The sequence below is a fragment of the Stegostoma tigrinum genome, chromosome 8 (genome assembly GCF_030684315.1).
Source record: "Stegostoma tigrinum isolate sSteTig4 chromosome 8, sSteTig4.hap1, whole genome shotgun sequence".
In the NCBI taxonomy this organism is placed as follows: domain Eukaryota; kingdom Metazoa; phylum Chordata; class Chondrichthyes; order Orectolobiformes; family Stegostomatidae; genus Stegostoma; species Stegostoma tigrinum.
The window spans coordinates 67170472-67190994 of NC_081361.1; the positions used below are offsets into that span (position 1 = coordinate 67170472).

General features: G+C 39.5%; 1 protein-coding gene across 13 annotated transcripts in view; it reads right to left on the bottom strand.

Annotated features, from left to right (window-relative positions):
* Positions 1–20523, bottom strand: part of mast2 (microtubule associated serine/threonine kinase 2) — a 464628-nt gene that overhangs the window by 89187 nt on the left and 354918 nt on the right. For 10 of the 13 annotated variants that reach the window (XM_059647949.1, XM_059647956.1, XM_059647955.1 and 7 more), the window contains 3 exons: positions 16690–16710; positions 8794–8872; positions 97–251 (listed from right to left, as the gene is read on the bottom strand). In XM_059647949.1, the coding sequence (XP_059503932.1) occupies positions 97–251; positions 8794–8872; positions 16690–16710 (255 nt within the window). The remainder of the gene's footprint in view (positions 1–96; positions 252–8793; positions 8873–16689; positions 16711–20523) is intronic. The other 3 variants (XM_059647961.1, XM_059647950.1, XM_059647960.1) reach the window with 1 other exon arrangement.

The following is a 20523-nucleotide window of genomic DNA, read 5'->3' on the forward strand; positions in this document are numbered from 1 at the left end:
AACAACAGCATCATCTCTTTTTTCTGTAAGTACTTGTGAAGTAATAATTACATTTAACTGGTGTGGCTTGTCAAAGATTTGTCTTGTTCTACTAACCTGAGGCTGCGTGACCGAGGACGCATGGCAGGAGACTGTCGTCCATCATCGTCTGTGATGCTCTCTGTGCTGAAGTGCTTGCTGAGGAAATGCAGTTCATCGGCTGTCGGCTGATATGGCAGCTGGTGAAGTTTTTCCTGTGATGAGCAGGATGACTGTGTGCAGTAAATAAAATCGTTCTAAGTGCTATTTCTCATCAGACTCAAGTCCACTGTTCTAAACTACTAAAACATGGAAATATGGAAAAAACCAAGCATTCAAGGTAGAATAAAAATACTAAATAAATCTGCTAATTTAATGAATGAATATGATGCTACCTGCTACAGCAAATTTGACTAATGTTATCTACATAATTAAGATTACATCACAGTTACCCCACTGCTGTAAAGCAAAGCACATTTATTACAAAGGTAAAGTGTAATTTTTAAAACAGCATATCTTTTCTCAAAATGCTGCCGCTGAAATAAATACACATATGTTCAATCAAAAACATTTTTTTATTCATTCATGGAACAGAGTACTGCTTGCTACACCTGTATTTACTGTCAATCCCTAATTCTGGGAGATAACAAGTAAAAAGATTTTGATTTTTAGCTTTCCCAGGAAATGTTCAAAAATTTATCAAGAGGGATCTCCTGAATCATCATTTCTGCTGTAATTATCCCAACAAGGTTGTTTTGATTCTTAGAAAGTAACAGTTATGACTGAAGGGGTCTAAGTACAAGCTTTATTTTGCACAATTAGTACAACAATGGATAGCACAATTAGTAAACAATAAATATGAAAAATAAAACTTCATCCGCTTTACCATTATTTCTCCCTCGAGTGCCAGCTCTGAGGAAGTTTTGACCTCTTTTTATCTCTTTTATTCTGTTTCAACTTCACTGCTTTCCTTTTTTTTTCTTGTCTATCACTCTTATTTCCTGGAACATTGCTTCCTTCTCAACATCTGCCTCAACCATTGACCAACAGCAAGTGGACGGCAGTTTAATTTTTATCCTTCTTTTGGATCCATTTATGACCACTGAAACCTTTCAAGTTGCACACTGATACTCTGGCTCCTGTTGTCGGTATTTCCTGCAAACTACCCTCTCTGCAAGCTCATATGAACATTTTTGGCCTCTGTGCAATATATGCTGTAGTTACTCTGGTCTTCAGTTTTTCGTCATCTTGTTCCACACTTCAGCAAAAGCTCTTTTCTTTCCTTCCCTGTAAATATGAGTGACTATAATCTTCACGTTTACTGGGATACTCAGAAGAGTAAAGGACGTCATGGAATGTATTCAGGGCAGGCTCTAAGAACAGTATGTTGTGGACACAATCAGTAATCAGGCTATTTTGGTGATGCATAATGGGGTAGGTATAATAAATGATGTCAGGGTAAATGATCCCCAAGGAGACTGAGTATAATATGTAAAATCTAGCATTCAGTTTGAAAGGGAAAAAAACTTGGGTTGGAAACAACTGTACTAAGCTTAATAAGTGTTAAGTGCAAAAGGAATTAAGACTGCTAGATCATCAAAAATCCTGCCAGGGGATTACTTCCAAAATGGTGTGGGATCCAGATGCATACAATGTAATTCAATGCCAGTGAATTCAGACCATGATATCTGGAGCATGACTTTACCATGGATCAATTCAAAGTAATCATTTCCCAAGGTGTTACTGATACTATCATGTCTGGAAAACTCCCAACTCTGTGTTGTCCAATTTCATCCCCAACCTACCCATCAATCCTTCCCCTATTTGGTCCTCAAAATACAAAGGAAGTACTGTCCCAACAGAAAGGGTGGCTGATTTTGAGCATACTCAACAGGCTCGAAGGCCAAAGGAAAGGGCAGAGGTTTTACTCTCCATTAGCTTCAGCTACGACAAAGCTAAACAAGTTACAAAACCAGTAATGTCCGATCTTGCCAATGTCAGACAAATTTCATTAAATTTATCCTTGCTATTCCAGCCTAGCTCTATCTACAAAACAAATCTCTTCCTCAAAAGATTGACACAAACCTTCTTGCACCATTTCCACGCTGTATCCACTAATATTCACATCTCCTCTTAAGTCTTCTACAGCTTTAACAAATTTAATCAACACACAGTCGCTTTACAGTTCAATCCCTCACCAAGATGGCCTTCAGCCTTTAATGTGATATACTTCACTTAACGCTCACCTTCTAAATTTTCTCTACACTGAGGAAACCAGCTACAGCTTCATTAAAATCTTTGATGAGCAACTCTGCTCTTTGTAGAACTACGACCTTGACTTATCTATGGCTCACTACATTTAAGAACAACACACGTTCTTGCTCCGATTTTTCTGCCTTTGATCTTTTGAACTAGTCAGATGAATTTCAAGAACTGGGCCAAATTTTTCTGCTGGGTATACTGGTCTTAAACATCTGCACTAGCATTTTTTGAATTAATCGAGGTTTTTCATTCTCTTTATAAACAGCTGCTGATATTAAAGGATAAGATTTAATTTTTTTTAAAGTTGTTGATTATTTTAGAATGTTATGAATTGCCTCAGTTGCTGTGCACAATTTGTCACAACTGACAAAACATGAGCACTGTTTTTAAGAGCAGGTTGTTGGATGTGGATTGGTCTAAAGCTTCTGCAGTGAGATGGAAGATCTCAACAAAACTATGCATATCTTCCGCTTTGCAGTAAGAGAGCATCAGCCAGACAGAGAATAGCTAGAACTGCTCAACTAAAATAATGTTTGATGTTAAACAGAGTGGTGATGGCCAAGTGATTTACTGAATGCCTTCTTCATTTGTATCCTCATGCATTTCATTGTGCATTAACAATAACATGGGGAGGCAATGGCCTAGTGGTGTAATTGCTAGACTGTTAATTCAGGAACACAGCTAATACAGTGAGGACTAGAGTTTGAATTCCGCCATGGCAGAAGGTTCAAATTTGAATTTAATAAAAATGATCTGGAATTAAGAATCTACTAACAACCAGAAAAGCACAAGTCAATTGTCAGGAAAAATCTATCTGGTTCAATAGTGTCCTTCAGGGAAGGATATCTGCCATCCTCATCTGGTCTGGCCAACATGTGGTCCACAGCAATGTGGTTGACTCTCAACTAACCTCTGAAATGGCCTAGCAAGGCACTCAGTTGTATCAATTACTGCAAAGTCTCAACAAAAAAATGAAACCGTAGGACCATTTGACATCAACCTAGGCACCAGAAACTGTAATGGCAAAAACAGCCCTACCAACCCTGCAAAACTCTCTTCACTAACATCTGGGGGCTAATGTCAAAATTGGGAGAGCTATCTCGCAGACAAGCAACTGCCTGATATTGTCAAACTCATGGAATCAAACCTAACAGACAATGTTTCAGACACCACCATCACAATCACTGGGCATGTCCTGGCCCACTACAGGACAGACTCAGCAGAGATGACAGCACAGTAGTAAAAAGTTGGAACAAAGTTGCCCTGGGAGTCCTCAACGTTAACTCTGGACCCAGGGTGAACAAGGGAAGGAAATCTCCTGCTGATTACCATGCAATGTCCTCTGTTGGCTGATGAATCACCAATACTTGTAGAAAGCATCATAGGTGGCAAGGGCACACGTATGCCACGAGGAAGATTTCAAGGTCCACCAAGAGTGGCTCAGCTGGTTGGGTCTAAAAGGATATAACTGCTAGATTGGGTCTGCAGCAGGTGGTGAGGTAATCAACAAGACGGAAAACCATATTCAACCTCATCTTTACCAATCTTCTGGTTGCAGAATCACCTGTCCATGACAGTATCAGTAACAGCAACTGTCACACAGTCCTGGTGAAGACAAACTCCTGCTTTCATATTGAGAATACTGCCCATCGTGTTATTGTGCGTGTGGCACTATCACTGTGCTAAATGGGGCAAGTCTTCAAACAGATCCAGTATCTCAAGACTAGGCATCCATGAGGTGCTGTGAGCAATCAACAACAGCAGAAGTGCCGATTGTAATGCAATACAATATCATGGCCCAGCATATTCCCCTTTCAACCATTACCATCAAGCAAGGATATCAACCTTGGTTCTACAGAGAGTAGGATCAGGCATTCCTAAAAATCAGGCGTCAACTTGATGAAGCTACCAAGTTGCTGGGAGGAACTCACTTCCAGACTTCCCAAAGCCTGTCTAACCTAACACCATCAAGGCATAGGTCAGGAGGGTGATGGAGCACTCCCTACCTGCCTGGATGAGTGCATCTCCAACAACACGCAAGAAGCTTGGGCGGCACTGCAGCCTCACAGCGCCAGGGACCAGGGTTCAATTCCAGCCTCGGGTAACTGTCTGTGCGGAGTTTGCACATTCTCCCCGTGACTGTGTGGGTTTCCTCCAGGTGCTCCGGTTTCCTTCCACAGTCCAAAGATGTGCAGGCTAGGTGGATCAGCTATCTTAAATTGCCCATAGTGTTCAGGGGTGTGTGGGTTATAGGGGGATGGGTTTGGGTGGGATGCTCCAAGGGGCGGTGTGGACTTGTTGGGCCGAAGGGCCTGTTTCCACACTGTACAGAATTTAATCTAATCTAATCATCTAGGATAAAGCAGCCTGTTTAATTAGCACCACATCAGTAAGCATCTATTCCCACCACCATCAATGCTCAGTCACAGTAGTGTGCATTATCTTAAAGGTGCACTGCAGAAATTCACCCAAGATCCTTAGACAGCACTTACCAAACTCACAACTATTTCCATCTAGAAGGACAAAGGCAGCTGATGTATGGAAACATCACTACATGCAAGTTCCTCTCCAAGCCACTCACCATCCTGGCTTGATGTGGAGGTGCCGGTGTTGGACTGGGGTGAAAAAGGTCAGAACTCACATGACACCAGGTTATTGTCCAACAGTTTATTTGAACATATAAGCTTTCAGAGCATCAGCCCTTCTAACACCGACTAACATCTGAAGGAGGACAGAGGCTCTGAAAGCTTGTGTTTTCAAATAAACCTGTTGGACTATAATCCAGTGCTGTGTGATTTTTGACCTCATTCTAACTTGGAAATATATTGCCTTCACTTTTGCCACGTCAAAATCCTGCAACTTTTCCCAAGGGCATTGTGGGTCTACCTTCAATACATGGGCTGCAGGTTCAAGGCAGCTTCTCTCCATCACCTTCTCAAGAGCATCTAGAGACAGGCAAATAGTCCTGGCCCTGCCAACAATGCCAACCTCCCATAAGTGAATTTAAAAAAAAAACCTCTCTTCTTCGTCTTTTTGTTTCCAACTATTTGTACATTTTCAGTCGTTCTGCATGAATGCATTGATTTATCTCACTACTCAAAAATTTCCAAACAAAGTAAGTCACTTCATGTGATTGGCTTCTTAATTGGTCATCTTGTCATCTTTCCTCCCCTTTTCATTTTCCCCATCCTTAGTAAAATGCCAACACAACTCTCAGCTTTCAGCCTGATGAGGTATGCATTTCAAAATTGTCAGAATCTGTCTTTTTAGATGCTGATGGCATATATTTCTAGCATTCTAATCTTTATTCTGGATTTCTAACCATTTTTATTTCATTATTATTTATCCTTTAAATCACTTCATAGAAAAATATGGGATTTTATCAGATGAATACTGATACACACTCAAATGCTTTTAATCCAAGACAAACTCCACCAAAATGATATACAGAATTATTTTCAACATTCAATTTAGATAATGTAAGGATTATTATAGTTTGAGGTAAATCAAGCATTAACGGTAAAGCCTCTCATTTTTCACATCTTCAGTAATAGAAAGTAGCATTAATAGTAACTGCAAAAAATTTATTATTTCCTGGTAATAACAACTAATATTTGATTGAAACCTGTCGCATAAATGAAAAATGAAACAACAGCCTAGATTTGAATAAGTATGGCCAAAAATTGACACCAAAAACTGCTGATATTCATTGATCAGAGGTGTCCCAAAAATATCATACTTATAACAAAAGGCAAGTTCTCTCACTAACTATGGCAACATATCTTGTTTGGGGTTAATCTGCAATATCTGCTGCCAGCATTTATTGAATCATTAAATATAAAAGCACAATGGCATGTGCAAATGTATGAAAGTACGAGTAAATACATTTTATAAATGCACTGACATTTTTAAAGTGAGGAAACAATTTTTTGTGGAGAAAAGATACAAGAGGCATAGAGGAGACAAACAGAATAAAGAGTTGCTCAGACATTGGAGAAATATGATAGGGAATCTATGACAGATTAAGATGGATTTAGAGTATATGTGCATGGCTGCTTAAAAGTGTGTTGAATAAGGTTGGTAAATTCCATGAATAAGCTACCATATGGGATTATGATAGTTACTATAATGGAGATACGCCTCAATCTATGAGATTATGAACATTTAGTCCTATTAATTACAATGTATTCTGGAAAGCTATTGAAGATTAATGTTGGGGTGGCAATGTTCAAGAAAGATAATGTTATAGCATTGGAAAAGGTTGATGCATGTGAGGGTTGAAAAGACAGCATCAACTTGATTGGAATTAAATAGTAATCAAGGAGCTACTGCATCGCTGGTTGCATACGAAAGTCCACCAATTAATGAAAAGGCAAAAGAGTACATTTGCAGGCAACTTATAGAAAGATAGAAGAATTTTGGAGTAGTTATTATGGTAGGTGTGATTTGTGGGCTAGGAATAACAGTGTAAACAGCAAAGCAGGGAAGATATTACTGAAAACTGTATACGACAAGTCTCTTGATCAATATTTTTCATGCCTAGCAAGGAAGAATGCAGAGATAATGGGAACTGCCGATGCTGGAGAATTATTCATTTTTCTGAAGAATGGTCTAGGCTCGAAACGTAAGCCTTCCTGCTTCTCTGATGCTGCTTGGCCTGCTGTGTTCATGCAGCTCTACACCTCGTTAACTTAGAAGATTGATATGACTTGAAGAAGAAAATGTTCTCAGTCCAGCTAGAACGCACTCGAGGTTGCTAAAGGGAGTAAGCGCGTAAATTGTGGAAGCACTGGCCACAATGTTCCACACCTCTTTAGATATGGCAGTGGCTCCAAAGGAGTGGAAGTGTGATATCTCTGCTCATAAAGGGAAGACACAGAAGCCCAGTGGATTAGTCAGCCCGATGGCATTTTGGGAGACTTCAAAGAAGGTCAAAATTGGCACTTGGAAATAATATGGATTAACAAATGAAAGCCACCATGGATTTATTGCAGGAAAATCATGTTTGACTAATTTGGTTGAGTTCTTTGCAAAGTAACGAGAGGATTAACGGGGGTAGTGCAATCAATGTTGTGCATATAAACTTTCAAAGGCATTTGGTAAAATAACCTATAATAGATGCTAGCAAAATCTAGGTCCATAATATTATAGGGCCAATAGCGGCATGAATTGACAGGGAGGAACAGTAATATATAGATAACACAGCGAGGACCTGGAAGTCAGGCAGCATCAGAGGAGCAGGAAAGTTGGCGTTTCGGGTCAGGACCCTTCTTCAGAAAATTCAGGAATAGTTACAAGCCTTTTTCTAGACTTGGCGTGGAAAATGTGCAGTGATTTTGTCTCAGGAGTTAGTGCTGACATCTTTACTATTTATATATTAATCTCCTAGACTTGGGTACACAAGGCATAATTTAGGACTTGTTGATAACACAGAACTTAGAAATGCAGTAAATAACAAGAAAGGCAGTAGCTCAGAAGAGCATAGGCAAATTTGTGAAATGTGTATACACATAGTAGATGATATTGCACACAGAAGTGGAAAATGATTTTTTTGGTCAGAAGATTGAAGAGAAGCAACCTTAAACTAGGCGACACAATTTTAAAGTGGGTGTAGGAAGAGACACCCAGAGATTTACATGTACGAGTCTTTGAAGATTGTAAGACAAGATGAGAAAGTTGTTAGAAGGGGATTTAGACTCCTTAGCTTTATAAATAAAGTGCGTAGTAAAACAATGACATTATGCAAAACCTTAATTATGACATTAGGCCTGAGTTACAGCAGTGTGGTCAATTCTGTGCATCATACTTAAAAAGGATGTTAAGCTTTAGGGAATGTGCAGAAAAAAAATGGAGGAAGTTAAATGGACATTTGGTGGAGATGCTCAAAATCGTGAAGGGTTTTTACAAAATAAATAAAAAGAAACCATTTTCGGTGGTTGAGTCAGGAAGCCAGCAAAAGAACCAGCAGCAATGCAAGGAAAAAATAAATACCACGGTGAGTTATGATGATCTGGACTGTCTCGTCTGAAAGGGCAGTGGAAGCACCTTCAGTAGTAACTTACTAAAAGGAAGTCAGATTGATGCGTGAAGTAGGGTTTTATTTAAATTTACAGCCACATTTTAATACCCAATGTTCAAGAAACTACACATAAAAGGAGACACACAAGGGAACAAACTACAAGTTTTTTTTAAATCAAAAGGTAGCCTCAGTTGTTTATAAAAAAGGCTACAGATGGTGAGACTAACATGCACCCCATGCCATCCTCCCACACATAAAACTATAAGCAAAGAACAGGGAAGTGGAGCTAATTGGAAATCTCTTTCTCTAACACCCTCCACAGGCATGGGGTAGATGATGGCCTACTATTGCTGGATTGCTCTACATTTTATGAATTAATGTACTGGATTACATGACGATAGTATAAGCAGAACTCCGAGGTGTGGATTTTGGCATGCATGGTCTATCGTTAGTTCATACAGATGATAATCTATGGCAAAATGATCAATACATACAGATACTGTGGAACTGGGCGTATTGGTTCCATATCCAGAAGAAGGCAGGGAGGCCAGGGACCATCGGCGTCCATCAGTCCTGGAGATTTGGAGGCAGAAAATACAAAATAATAAGAACCAAATAGACAAAGACTACTTTTAAGTAACTTGTAAACAACTTCTAAAAAGGCGAAAGTCATAGTATTTTCGATGCAATGCACCTCCAAGGCCCTATCCCATCGAGTGAAATTCCAAATACCACCAAGTTCCACCAATGATCCTTATAAAGCAGGCAACAGGTATAAGTTGATAAGTTGATTAAGAAAAAGATATTTTTTATGCCAACAAGAGGAACAACATCATGGTTTTATTTAAATTTACAGCCACATTTTAATACCCAACGTTCAAGAAACTACACATAAAAGGAGACACACAAGGGAACAAACTACAAGTTTTTTTTAAATCAAAAGGTAGCCTCAGTTGTTTATAAAAAAGGTTACAGATGGTGAGACTAACATGCACCCCATGCCATCCTCCCACACGTAAAACAAAGTGCACTTTTAACATGAGTCTTTCTGGCAAGAATACAGTGTTAGCAATAGTAAAGATTTAGGTTGGTGTACAGAGATCCTTCACATTATATGTCAAAAATATAGGTTTCATTTTTGAGTGTGTGCACACTAAAAGATTTCAGCTTTTTTAAAAGGAGAGTAAATAGCAATTATGTTCTCAATAATTTTTCAGTATTGATTGCTGATAAGCAAATGAAGTCCTTTATTGGTTTCATGGAAGGTTAGCATAGGAATTAAATGACAGACAGTTGACTTAGTCTCATACATCATCTTTGTTATAAAACCAGCAAAATACCATCTTAGTCCTTTCCTACTTGTTTTGACCTTAAGCTTCAACCTTCTTTAGAAGATCAATACTGGCTGGAATCTTCAACTACATCATACTAAATACACTGCTACATGCATAAGAAAGTATGAAGTGTGAACTATAGATGCAGGGCACATGATGGTTGGTCTTCAGATAATGGATTCTGCTCATAAAATACAGTTGCAAATTTTCAGCCAGCGTATTTCTATCATCAAAAATATCTAGATTAAAAGAATATACTGATGGCTTAGGACAAAATATCAAAATAGTAGATGTAAATAACTTTAGTGGAATTGGATTTTCTATCAGACACTATCAGTAGATTCCACATGGGAAACAGACTCAGGATTATGAATCATTTCAGTAAATAATCATATTCACTCCTGAACAATGTTTAGATTATTTACATTCCATCTGACATAATATGGACTGATTCTTATAATTTCCAGGTGATTATTACTAGATTACTAATCATGAATAATAAACAAGGGAATAAAGACTTTAGCTTTTTTAATCATATTGAATAGGAAAAAGCTGCAAATTAATTGTACAGGGAGGTCATTTACACGAACACAATATTATGATGAATACAAGATTTTATAAAGATTGTTGTGTCTGGGGATTGTATCTTTTAGAGTAAATGGAGGAATACAGGGTGGCATGTATCCTGCTACGAATTCTGCTGGCAACAAGCTAAGTTGTTAAAGGGAGGCCCCTACTGTTCAATGGGAAGAAGGTGTAAGATATTCATATCTGTAAGCAAGGATCACATCAACTGTGCTGACTGTGAATAGTCTGTTAGTCTTCAAAGTCCCATGGTGGTGATAGCAATGTAAGTTGTGTAAACAGTTATACTTCAAATTGCTTATTTAATTTCAAGACAGAATAGCATTTTACTTGAATAAGAAGCTCAGATGATTCACACCACCATTGAGATGGGGATTGTGAGGGGAAACAATCCATTAGAAACCATCATAAAGTTGGATTGCAGATTATTCATGGAAAATCACAGGCTCAGTCTGCAAGAATTAGAGACAGAGAGATAGGGGCAACGAGTGTTACCGGTTTATTACACAATCATGTATGTGGGAGCTAAGCTTGAACTGAGGAGACTCAGCTGATGGGTATCCGTAAAAGACCAAAAGATTTAGCAAGCTTTGGAGAGAAAGATGCATCTGGAGGGTAACCCTTGGAAATTAGGAATATCTGGTTTAAAAAGGGAAAAGAAAGTAAGCAAGCCCCCAGGCTTTTACTTTGGATTCATTCTGAAAAGGGGTATTTACTTGGAGAATGAAGTAAACAGTAACCTTGGAGAGAGATATTCAATTACTTTAAATGATAAATGGGGAAATCATTTCTACTGTTTACAGGATAAGTTGCCTAATACAGGAGTGTTTATTTAGTTAGTGTTAGTTTTAGTTTATTTGAAACAGCCTAAGTCAGAAATCTTCAGCAGAATTTAAAATTTCTTTTCTAAAGTCATTACTCTCCATGGGGATCTTAACAATATTATTTTACACATAGATTTAATTTATTTGATCCTCACCTACAGATGGCTGAGCAAGAAGTGCTGAGTGAAGAGAATTATGAAATTCTTAGATTTGCATGGCATCACAGCAGAGGAGGTGGGTATTAGTTCTGCCTGGTTGAAGTTCCTTAATACTATGTTGCCATCTGCTCAAAGTCAATGATTTACAAAAGACCTATCCTTTGAATAACAGCAGAAATATACATGCTATTCCCTATATTGAAGTCTCAGGTATTTTTAACCATAAAGAATGACAGAAAGAGAAGCAGACTTATAAGTAATGTACTGTTGGGTTTTAAAAGACTTAATATAAATGCAAAATGTATCAAAACTAAAATATTGAAATTACAATCGTATGCGTCCAAAGAGAAATTCAACACTATAGATATCTCCGAAGCACAAGTCTAATTTGAAGCTGCACCAATAGAAAGAGCTTCCAGCATTACCAACCAAGGGAAAGGTATCAATAATACAAAAGCTGCCTAGTCAAACTAATAAAAAAGATTTGGTCCTTATCATTCATCAAAGTGATAATTCCCATTAGCACTCATCAGTTCTGGAAGTTTCAAACAAAACAGTGGAGGCTGGTACTTTGTAACAAGACTGTCTGGCCTCGGATTCAGGCAAGGAGTTGAACTAATTTTTCGTCATAATTCTCCAGTTATGGAGCAACAAATGACAAGATTACTGGGATATGAATAGCTGTAAAAGAATTTCAGTCAAAGGGATTTCTGTAAGGTTTTTGTAGCACTTTGGTAATGTCCCCAGTTTAAATCCCACCTCCTTCAAAAGGTACATCATTACATATCTGAACAACTTGATTAAAAAAATTAAAAAACACTAAAGGGATGTCTAAAGGCAGGAGGAAACAAAATTAGAAAGGATGAAATTCCATTAGGAACTCTTATTAGAGATTTAATGAGAGAGTTGATATTAGTCCAGAGGCAAGTGGGATTAAGCTACAGGTCTAATTGATCAATATTACTTGTAAAATGCCTTCAACTGCCCATCAGTACAAAGCAAGTGGTCACAAATTAAAATTAAAAGAATTGGGATTTTTGTGATGCAGAGCGACAAAGCCCAGGTTCAAGTCCCAATGTTCCACAGGTGTGTTATAAGATGCTTGAAATGGTTGATTGGAAAATATTGAAAAGAACAGAATTTCGGAATCATAGGATGGTTACAACAGATGGTGGTCATTTGGCCTGCTGAATCCATGCTGACCCCTGCAACAGCAATGTAGCTATGACCATTCCATAGTTCACACTCCATAAATCAATGATTTCTTTCCTTTCAGTTGCTTACCTAATTCTCTTTTGAAAACCACGATTAAACCAGTTTCTTACCCTTTCAGGCAGTGCATACTGGGTGTAACAAATTGCTACATAAATATGTTTTACGTCTTGTCATTACATGCATATGTAATTCCCAACGTCACACTGAAATGGCGTTTGTAAGAACATAAAAATAGTGAGATCAGGAATGGATAAACCAGCTCCTTGGCCCTGCTCTGCCATTCAGTAAGATTATATTATCTTGCAGGTGCAGCAGGCAGTAAAGAAGGCAAATATACCTTCATAATAAGAGGATTCCAGGGGAAGAAACAGCGATCGTCTTGCTACAATTGTGTGGGGTATGGGTGAGAACACACCTGGGGTATTATGTGCAGTTTTGGCCTCCTTACTTGAGGAAGGATGTTCTAGCCCTCGACAGAGACTCTGAAAGTTTCCCAGATTGATTCCTTGGATGTCAAAATTGAGGTATGAAAACAAACAAACTGGATCAGCTATGAATACATTCACTGGAGCGTAGAAGAATGAAGAGAATCTCAGGGAAACATATAAAATTCTAACAGGGCTAGTCCTGGGGAGTGTGGCTGAACAAAGAGAGACTTTGGGGTGTAGGTTCATAGTTCTTTGAAAGTGGAGTTACAGGTAAATAGGTTAGTGAAGAACACTGCAGCCTCACAGCACCAGGGACCAGGGTTCAATTCCAGCCTCGGGCAACTGTCTGTGTGGAGTTTGCACATTCTCCCCATGTCTGCGTGGGTTTCCTCTGGGTACTCCAGTTTCGTCCCACAGTGCAAAGATGTGCAGGCTAGGTGGATCGGCCATGCTAAATTGCTCATAATGTTCAGGGGTGTGTGGGTTATAGGGGGGATGGGTCTGGGTGGGATGCTTCAAGGGTGGTGTGGACTTGCTGGGCCAAAAGTCCTGTTTCCACACTGTAGGTACTCTAATCTTTGGTATGCTTGCCTTTATTGGGCAGTACATTGAGTATAGGAATTGGGAAGTCATGATGCAGCTGTACAGGACACTGGCCAGGTCACTTTTGGAATAATGCATGCAATCCTGGTCCCTGGGAAGGAATGTTATGAAACTTGAAAGGGTTCAGAAAAGATTTTCAAGGATGTTGCCAGGGTTAGAGGGTTTGAGCTGTGGGGAGAGGCTGAATAGACTGGGGCTACTTTTCCTGGCGTGTTGGAGGCTGAGGAGTGACCTTATAGAGGTTTACAAAATCATAGGGGGCACGGATAGGGTAAACTGACAAGGTCTATACCTGGTGTGGGGGGAGTCCAAAATGAGGGGTCATAGGTTCAAGGAGAGAGGGGCAAGATTTCAAAGGGATCTAAGGGGCAACATTTTTCATGCAGTGGGTGTGTGTGAAATGAGCTGCTAGAAGAAGTGGTGATGGTGGTTGGTACATTTACAACATTTAAAAGGCATCTGGATGGATATAGGAATAGGAAGGGGTTCAAGGGATATTGGCCAAGTGCTGGCAAATGGGGATAGATTTATTTAGGATAGCTGGTTGACATGAACGAGTTGGACCGAAGAGTCTGTTTCTGTGCAGTATATGTCTATGATTCTACAAGGAGGAAAAATCTCTTCCTGCAGCATGTGGTTAGAATCTGGTATACACTGCCAGAGATTGTGATGGATGCAGATTCAATTGTGGTCTTTGAAAGATAATTGGATAAGACGTAAATATAAAAAAATTGCCTGACTACAGCAAAACCAGAGGGGAGCTGGAGCAACTAACTTGCATTTCCAAAAGGTTGGCAGACACGATGTGCCAAATAACCTCATTCTTCGCTGCAATCATTGTGATCATTACTTCCTTCTTTTGGGAAAGAGGTTTGCCTACCTATACAATTTCCTAGATTTAGTCTGGTTGTGATCCACAACGGTGGAATCCATGACTGACAGGTTTAAAGAGCGACCTATTTTGAAGAAATATTATCACTTCGCAGGCCAAAATAACAGGAAATTCACAAGGATTCTGAGGTGTTCTGAGCCAATATAGAAATGTATGGTTCTCAACCACTGTTTTTACTATCATAAATAATTCTTCCTGAGTCTTAGCTATTTGCAATATATGTCAATAGTTCATTTGTGGGTCCAAATGTAATATTTCCAAGTGCGGGGAATGACACAAAGCCAAGAGGGAGTATGTGTCATCAAGAAGGTGCAAGAAGATTTGGACAAACACAGTTAGTGGGCAAGAACATGGTATTGGAATATAATGTGGAAAAATGTGAGGTTATCCACTTTGGTGGGAAGTATATATTTGAAGAGTATTTCTTAAATACTAAGAGATTAGAAAGTATAGATGCACAAAGACAACCTGAGTGTAATTACCAACAAGAAACTGCAGGTGCATCAAGCTATTAGGAAGAATAATGGAATAGCAGCTTTTTTTACTGTAGGGGGTTCAAATCATGAAGTAGCGAAGTCTTGTTTCAATTGTTTAACACCTTGGTTAGACCACACCTGGAATACTGTGTATACTGTTGGTCCCATTGTCTTATGAAAGATATCACTGCCATACAGAGAAGTGCCATAAAGGTCCATCAAACTTGTTCTGGAATAACAGTATTGTCCTATAAAGAGACATTGGGGAAACAGGGCCTGTATTCGCTACAGTTTTGAGGAATGAAAAGCAATCTCACTGAAATCCAAAAAAACTTGAAAGATGGTCAACGCAGTCAAGATGTTTCACCTGAATCTAAAACCAGGGGTCGTAAATTTAAATTAAGGTGAAGCCACTTAGTGCCAAAATGAGGAGAATATTTTCTTTTACTCGGAGTGTAGCGATTCTTTGAAATTCTCTACCCAACTGATCCGGAGAAGCTCAGTTATTAAGAATGCTTAAAACTACAGATTGACTAATTTCTAAACATCAATTATGTGTAAAGAAAAAGGGATGGGTACAGGAAAAAGGCCAAAATTGTACTGAATGAGGAAGCAGGCTCAAAAGGTCAAATGGCCCACCCTGTGTTCCCATGCTTTGTTCTCCATGTTGAGAAGAACAAGGTTTCTTTGTCACTCAAAATCTATACACCAGGGATTAAAAAATGATCAACAAAAAGCAGTGGCTCACATTATATGCGGTTGGTATCATGGAATGTTGTTACATAAGCTCTGGAAAAATTTTAAGAACTCTATATGATAAAAACAGCCTTTGACTTCTGTTGGTGACAATAAACCTGTCAGTGTGATGATTGGCATTTGCGAATGTCCATTACAAGAAAAGGTTCATGGCAATAAAGCTGATCCTGACACCAGTTGCTGACATGTACAGGAAAGAAATTAGTGCAGGGTGACAACTGAATCAGTACAGGAATTGAAAAGCTAAGAACTTAATAGAGGTCAAAGTATCGATCTCTAAACATATAAAACTATACAAAGGACAGGACTCATTAAATACAACATCACACAAAATCACTGCACCACTAAAAAGAATGATTCATAATTTTTCCCGGTGTGATATAGTGCTGTAAGGCAAGTAGAATTGTTTTTGACAACTCTGAAGTTAAATTCCTCTATGTCTGAAGCGGGGGGAGAGAATGGGTAAGGTGTTAATGTCATATCATCATAACCAATTCTGAAAAGTACCGGTTTTGTGGCTTTGCCAACTGGATGGAAATTTAATTATTTAATGGTGAAAGATGCTCTGGAATGCTATAACAATGTTTTGCTTCAACTAGAAATTACTTAAAACAGAGGGCAAGTTACAAAATACTTCATGACAAAACTTAGAAAAGATAATGTTTTGTAAAAACATTGAGAGTAAATGCCAGAATATTATGAAATAAAACTGATAGACACAGAGTTAGTAAATTGAAGCTGAGGCTTTTGTCCCGAAAAATATCAAACTGCTGAATAGCTCTATTAAGGCTGTATTAAATGGGCACAGATTAGCCCAGGAAGCAGAAAAGGAGCTTGGCATTCATCAACAGATATGTAGCTGCAGATCTAGTAATATCAAATAATAATTCTTCAAGGAATGACATTTCCTACCAATTGCAGCTTTTTTTACGTCTGCCTGTAAGCATAGTCCTCCATGAAATATTGTGAAAATTTCAGGAGGTGCAACATTCTGTACACATGAAGCAACTAAAAGCAAAACATTTACTTCAGCACTACATGGCATTTCCATGCGCAAACATCCAAAGTATAGCTCCGACCATGCAATTAATATGACAGCAACACGTATCTGAGTGTTACCTGTCAGCTCTGTGACCATGGCTGCATCAAAGAAATATAAATACATTAATGACTAACAAATCAATGCAATACAAAGTGACATACATTTAAATTACTGGATTTCTCAAATGTTTACCTGTGTCATATGGAAAATCGACAGTTTTAGTGTTTGTACTTAATTCTAACACACAGTATACAATGTCAAACAAAATATGACTTTTGGTTTTAGCTTAGCAAGTTCACAACAGTCATTTACTTGAGGTTGTAGCCTTGCTCAGTGAGCCGGTGTATTTGATTGCAGACATTTCATCACCCTGCTCGGTAACATTATCAGTGCACCTCCGGTGAAACATCGGTGTTCTGTCCTGCTTGTTATTTATCTGCCTCGGTTTGCTGGGGTGGTTGGCATCACTTCTGGTCCTGTTTCTCAGTAGTTTGTATATCAGGTCCAGTTCAATCTGTTTGCTGATGGAGTCCAGGTTGGAATGCCAAGATTCCCGGGCATGTCTCTGTTTGGCTCGTGCTGTTATGTTTTGTCCCAGTCGAATTTATGTCCTTCTTTGTCTGTGTGCACTGAGACCAGTCAGAATTTGTTGTGTATCTTGGTGGCAATTTGGTCTTCGTGTATCCTTATTGTCAGTTTTCTTCCAGTTTTGCCTATGGTGTTTTGTATATTACATAAGCTTCACTGGTTTTAGATATGGGATCACTTACGTTCGTCAGTAGCTGTTGCAGGGTGTTTGTTGGTTTGTGGGGCTACGTTGATACCTAGGGGTCTGAGTAGCCTTCTGGTCATCTCCAATATTTCTCTGATGTACAGATACCCAAAAAGTACAATCCGCCATTACCTCCGTGACTGACCACAAGAAGATGACATAACATGGCCAGACATGCTAGTCACCCTACTGTACATCAGGGACATATCAAAATGACTACAAGACTACTCAGACCCCTAGGTATCAGGATATCCCACAAACAAACAACCACCCTGCAACAGCTACTGATGAACATAATGGATCCCCTACTCACAACCAATAGAAGTAATTTATTATACAAAATACCATGCAAGGACTGTGAGAAACATTACATGGGCCAAGCGGGAAGAAAACTGACAATAAGCATACACGAACACCAACTAGCCGCCAAGAGAGACAACCAATTCTCACTGGTCTCAATCCACACAGACAAAGGAGGACATGAATGCGACTGGGACAACACATTGGTAATAGCACGAGCCAAAAAAGAGACATGCCTGGGAATTACTGGAGGCCTGGCATTCGAACCAGAACTCCATCAAAAAACACATTGAACTGGACCAGATATATGAACCATTGAAAAACAGACCCAGTTGTGATGCCAACCACCCCAGCAAACTGAGAAATATAAATAACAAGCGGGACAGAACACCGACACTTCACCGGAGGTGCACTGATGATGTTGCCGAGCAGGATGACAAAACATCTGCAACCAAACACACTGGCGCGGCGAGTATGTCAACAACCTCATTCACAATCCAAGCTTCAAATCTTCTCAAAAACTTTAAAGTCATTTATTTCTTAAGTTTAAAATTAGCATTATAGTCCTTTATTTTCAATGAGGCACAATTTTTAATGCTCTGAATAGCTCCAGTAGGTTATAGGAGAATGAAAAATTAATAATTGTACATCGTGTAAGACAGTCATAGAGCCATACTGTAAAGAGGAGAGCCTTTGGCCCATCATGTCCGCAGCCGAAAAAAAAACTCCTATCCACCGATCTACATGAATTTTACTTTCCAGCACTTGGCCCATAAAGAAAATGTTATGATATTTTAAGTGCTCATCCAAACACTTTTTCAAAGTTATGAGTTTTCCTGCCTTCATTCCTGGGCAATGCATTCCAGATTCCCACTGCCTGTTTAGTGAAAACAGCTTTCTTCAAATCCCCCATTAAACTCCTGCCCCTGGCCTTAAAAGTGTGCACACTCATTCCTGGCCTTTCAACAAAAGGGGAGCAGATGCTTCCAATTCACCTTATCCATAATCTCGTAATCATATACACCTCAATCAGCTCCCCCCTCAACTACTTCTGCTCTGAAGAAAACAACCTGAGCTTATCCAGCTGCGCTTCATAGTTAAAATGTTCCAATCCCTGAAACATCCGAGCGAATCTCCTCTGCACATCCTCCCGTACAATTACACCCTTCCTATAATGTGCTATGCTGACAGTCTCTAATCAAACTGCCTCTCCATGTGGGAATCTATTCTCTCCTTCAGAATTTTCTCCAATAGTTTCCCCACGACTTGCTGCTCTGTAATTCTCTGGTTGTTCTTGTCATGCTTCTATGAAAAGTGGATCCACGTTAGCTGTCCTCCAATCCTCTGGCACCTTTCCTGCAGCCAGAGAGGAATTAAAAATTTGGGTCAGAGCCCTTATAACTTCCTCCCTCACCACACACAGCAGCCTGGGACCTCCTTATTTCATTTTCTGTTAACACACCTGTGCTTTGTTGTATCTAAAACTGTAAAAATGCTTTTAAATATATGTTTAAGCCACACAGTAGGGCTGAAGAAGTTCATGAGATTAACTAGTTAAAACTGATGGTTTACAAGGTGATACTGTATCTAACATAGAGACTTTCTAGCTTTCTCTCCTTTTATATTTGGCCTCATGTCGGTTACTATTCCTAACCAACGTGATGGCCAGCTGTTAAATGTAGCTCTACGACCCGTCTATAGGCAGGATTTGAACCATGTCCCATGTCACTAAGCAGTACTTAATGCTTTCACCTGTATCCAAAACGGGAACATAAAAAAAGACAAGTTTAAACTTTAGAAAAGAAGTGGAAAATTATTATACAACCTTGTTAGCAATACTAAGGTGAATACTTTTAGTCTTTCTGAATTTTTTTTTCAACAACCAAGGTCAATAAACAGGATAATAATGCTTGCTAACTTGAGGAACACAGAACCTTGCTGACTATTGTAGGTAGAAGATGGGCTTTATGTTGGTTGTATGAAGTAAATAATAGTTTAGGACTATTTTTTAACATATCAATAAGGGTTTTGTTGGGTTCTAATAACTAGTAATTTGGACCAAACTTCAGCATAAAATAGTGCTTTTAATGCAATGAATTTTCAAAAGTGCTTTCCCTATGTTCTGAAGCTGGTGAAGTTGGGGTGGGAGGAGGGGACAAGTGGAAGGAAGGACAGGTTAGGGAGGCGGGGATGAGCTGGGCTGGTTTTGGGATGCAGTGGGGGAGGGGAAATTTTGAAGCTTGTGGGAGTCCATAATGATACCATTGGGCTGCAGGGTCCCCAAGCGGAATATGAGTTGCTGGGAACCTTTCAGCCCAGTGGTATCAATGTGGACTTCACAAGCTTCAAAATCCCTCCTCCCCCTACCCCGTCCCAAAACCAGCCCAGTTTGTCCCTGCCTCCCTAACCTGTCCTTCCTCCCACCTACTCCCTCCTCCCACCTCAAGCCCCACCCCCATCTCCTACCTACTAACCTCATTCCGCCCCCTGGACCTGTCCGTCCTCCCTGGACTGACCTATCTCCTCCTTACCTCCCCACCTACATTCACCTTTACTGGCTTCATCCCCAACTCTTTGACCGGTCTATTTCCTCTCTACCTATCTTCTCCTCTATCCATCTTCCATCCGCCTCCCCTTCTCTGTCTATTTATTTCAGAACCCCCTTCCCCTCCCCCATTTCTGAAGAAGGGTCTAGGCCCAAAACGTCAGCTTTACTACTCCCCTGATGCTGCTTGGCTTGCTGTGTTCATCCAGCTCTACACCTTGTTCGCTTAGATGGAATGTTGACTAAGGGCAGCAATGTGTCCCCAAATGAAATCAGCAACTTCAGCATTGACTA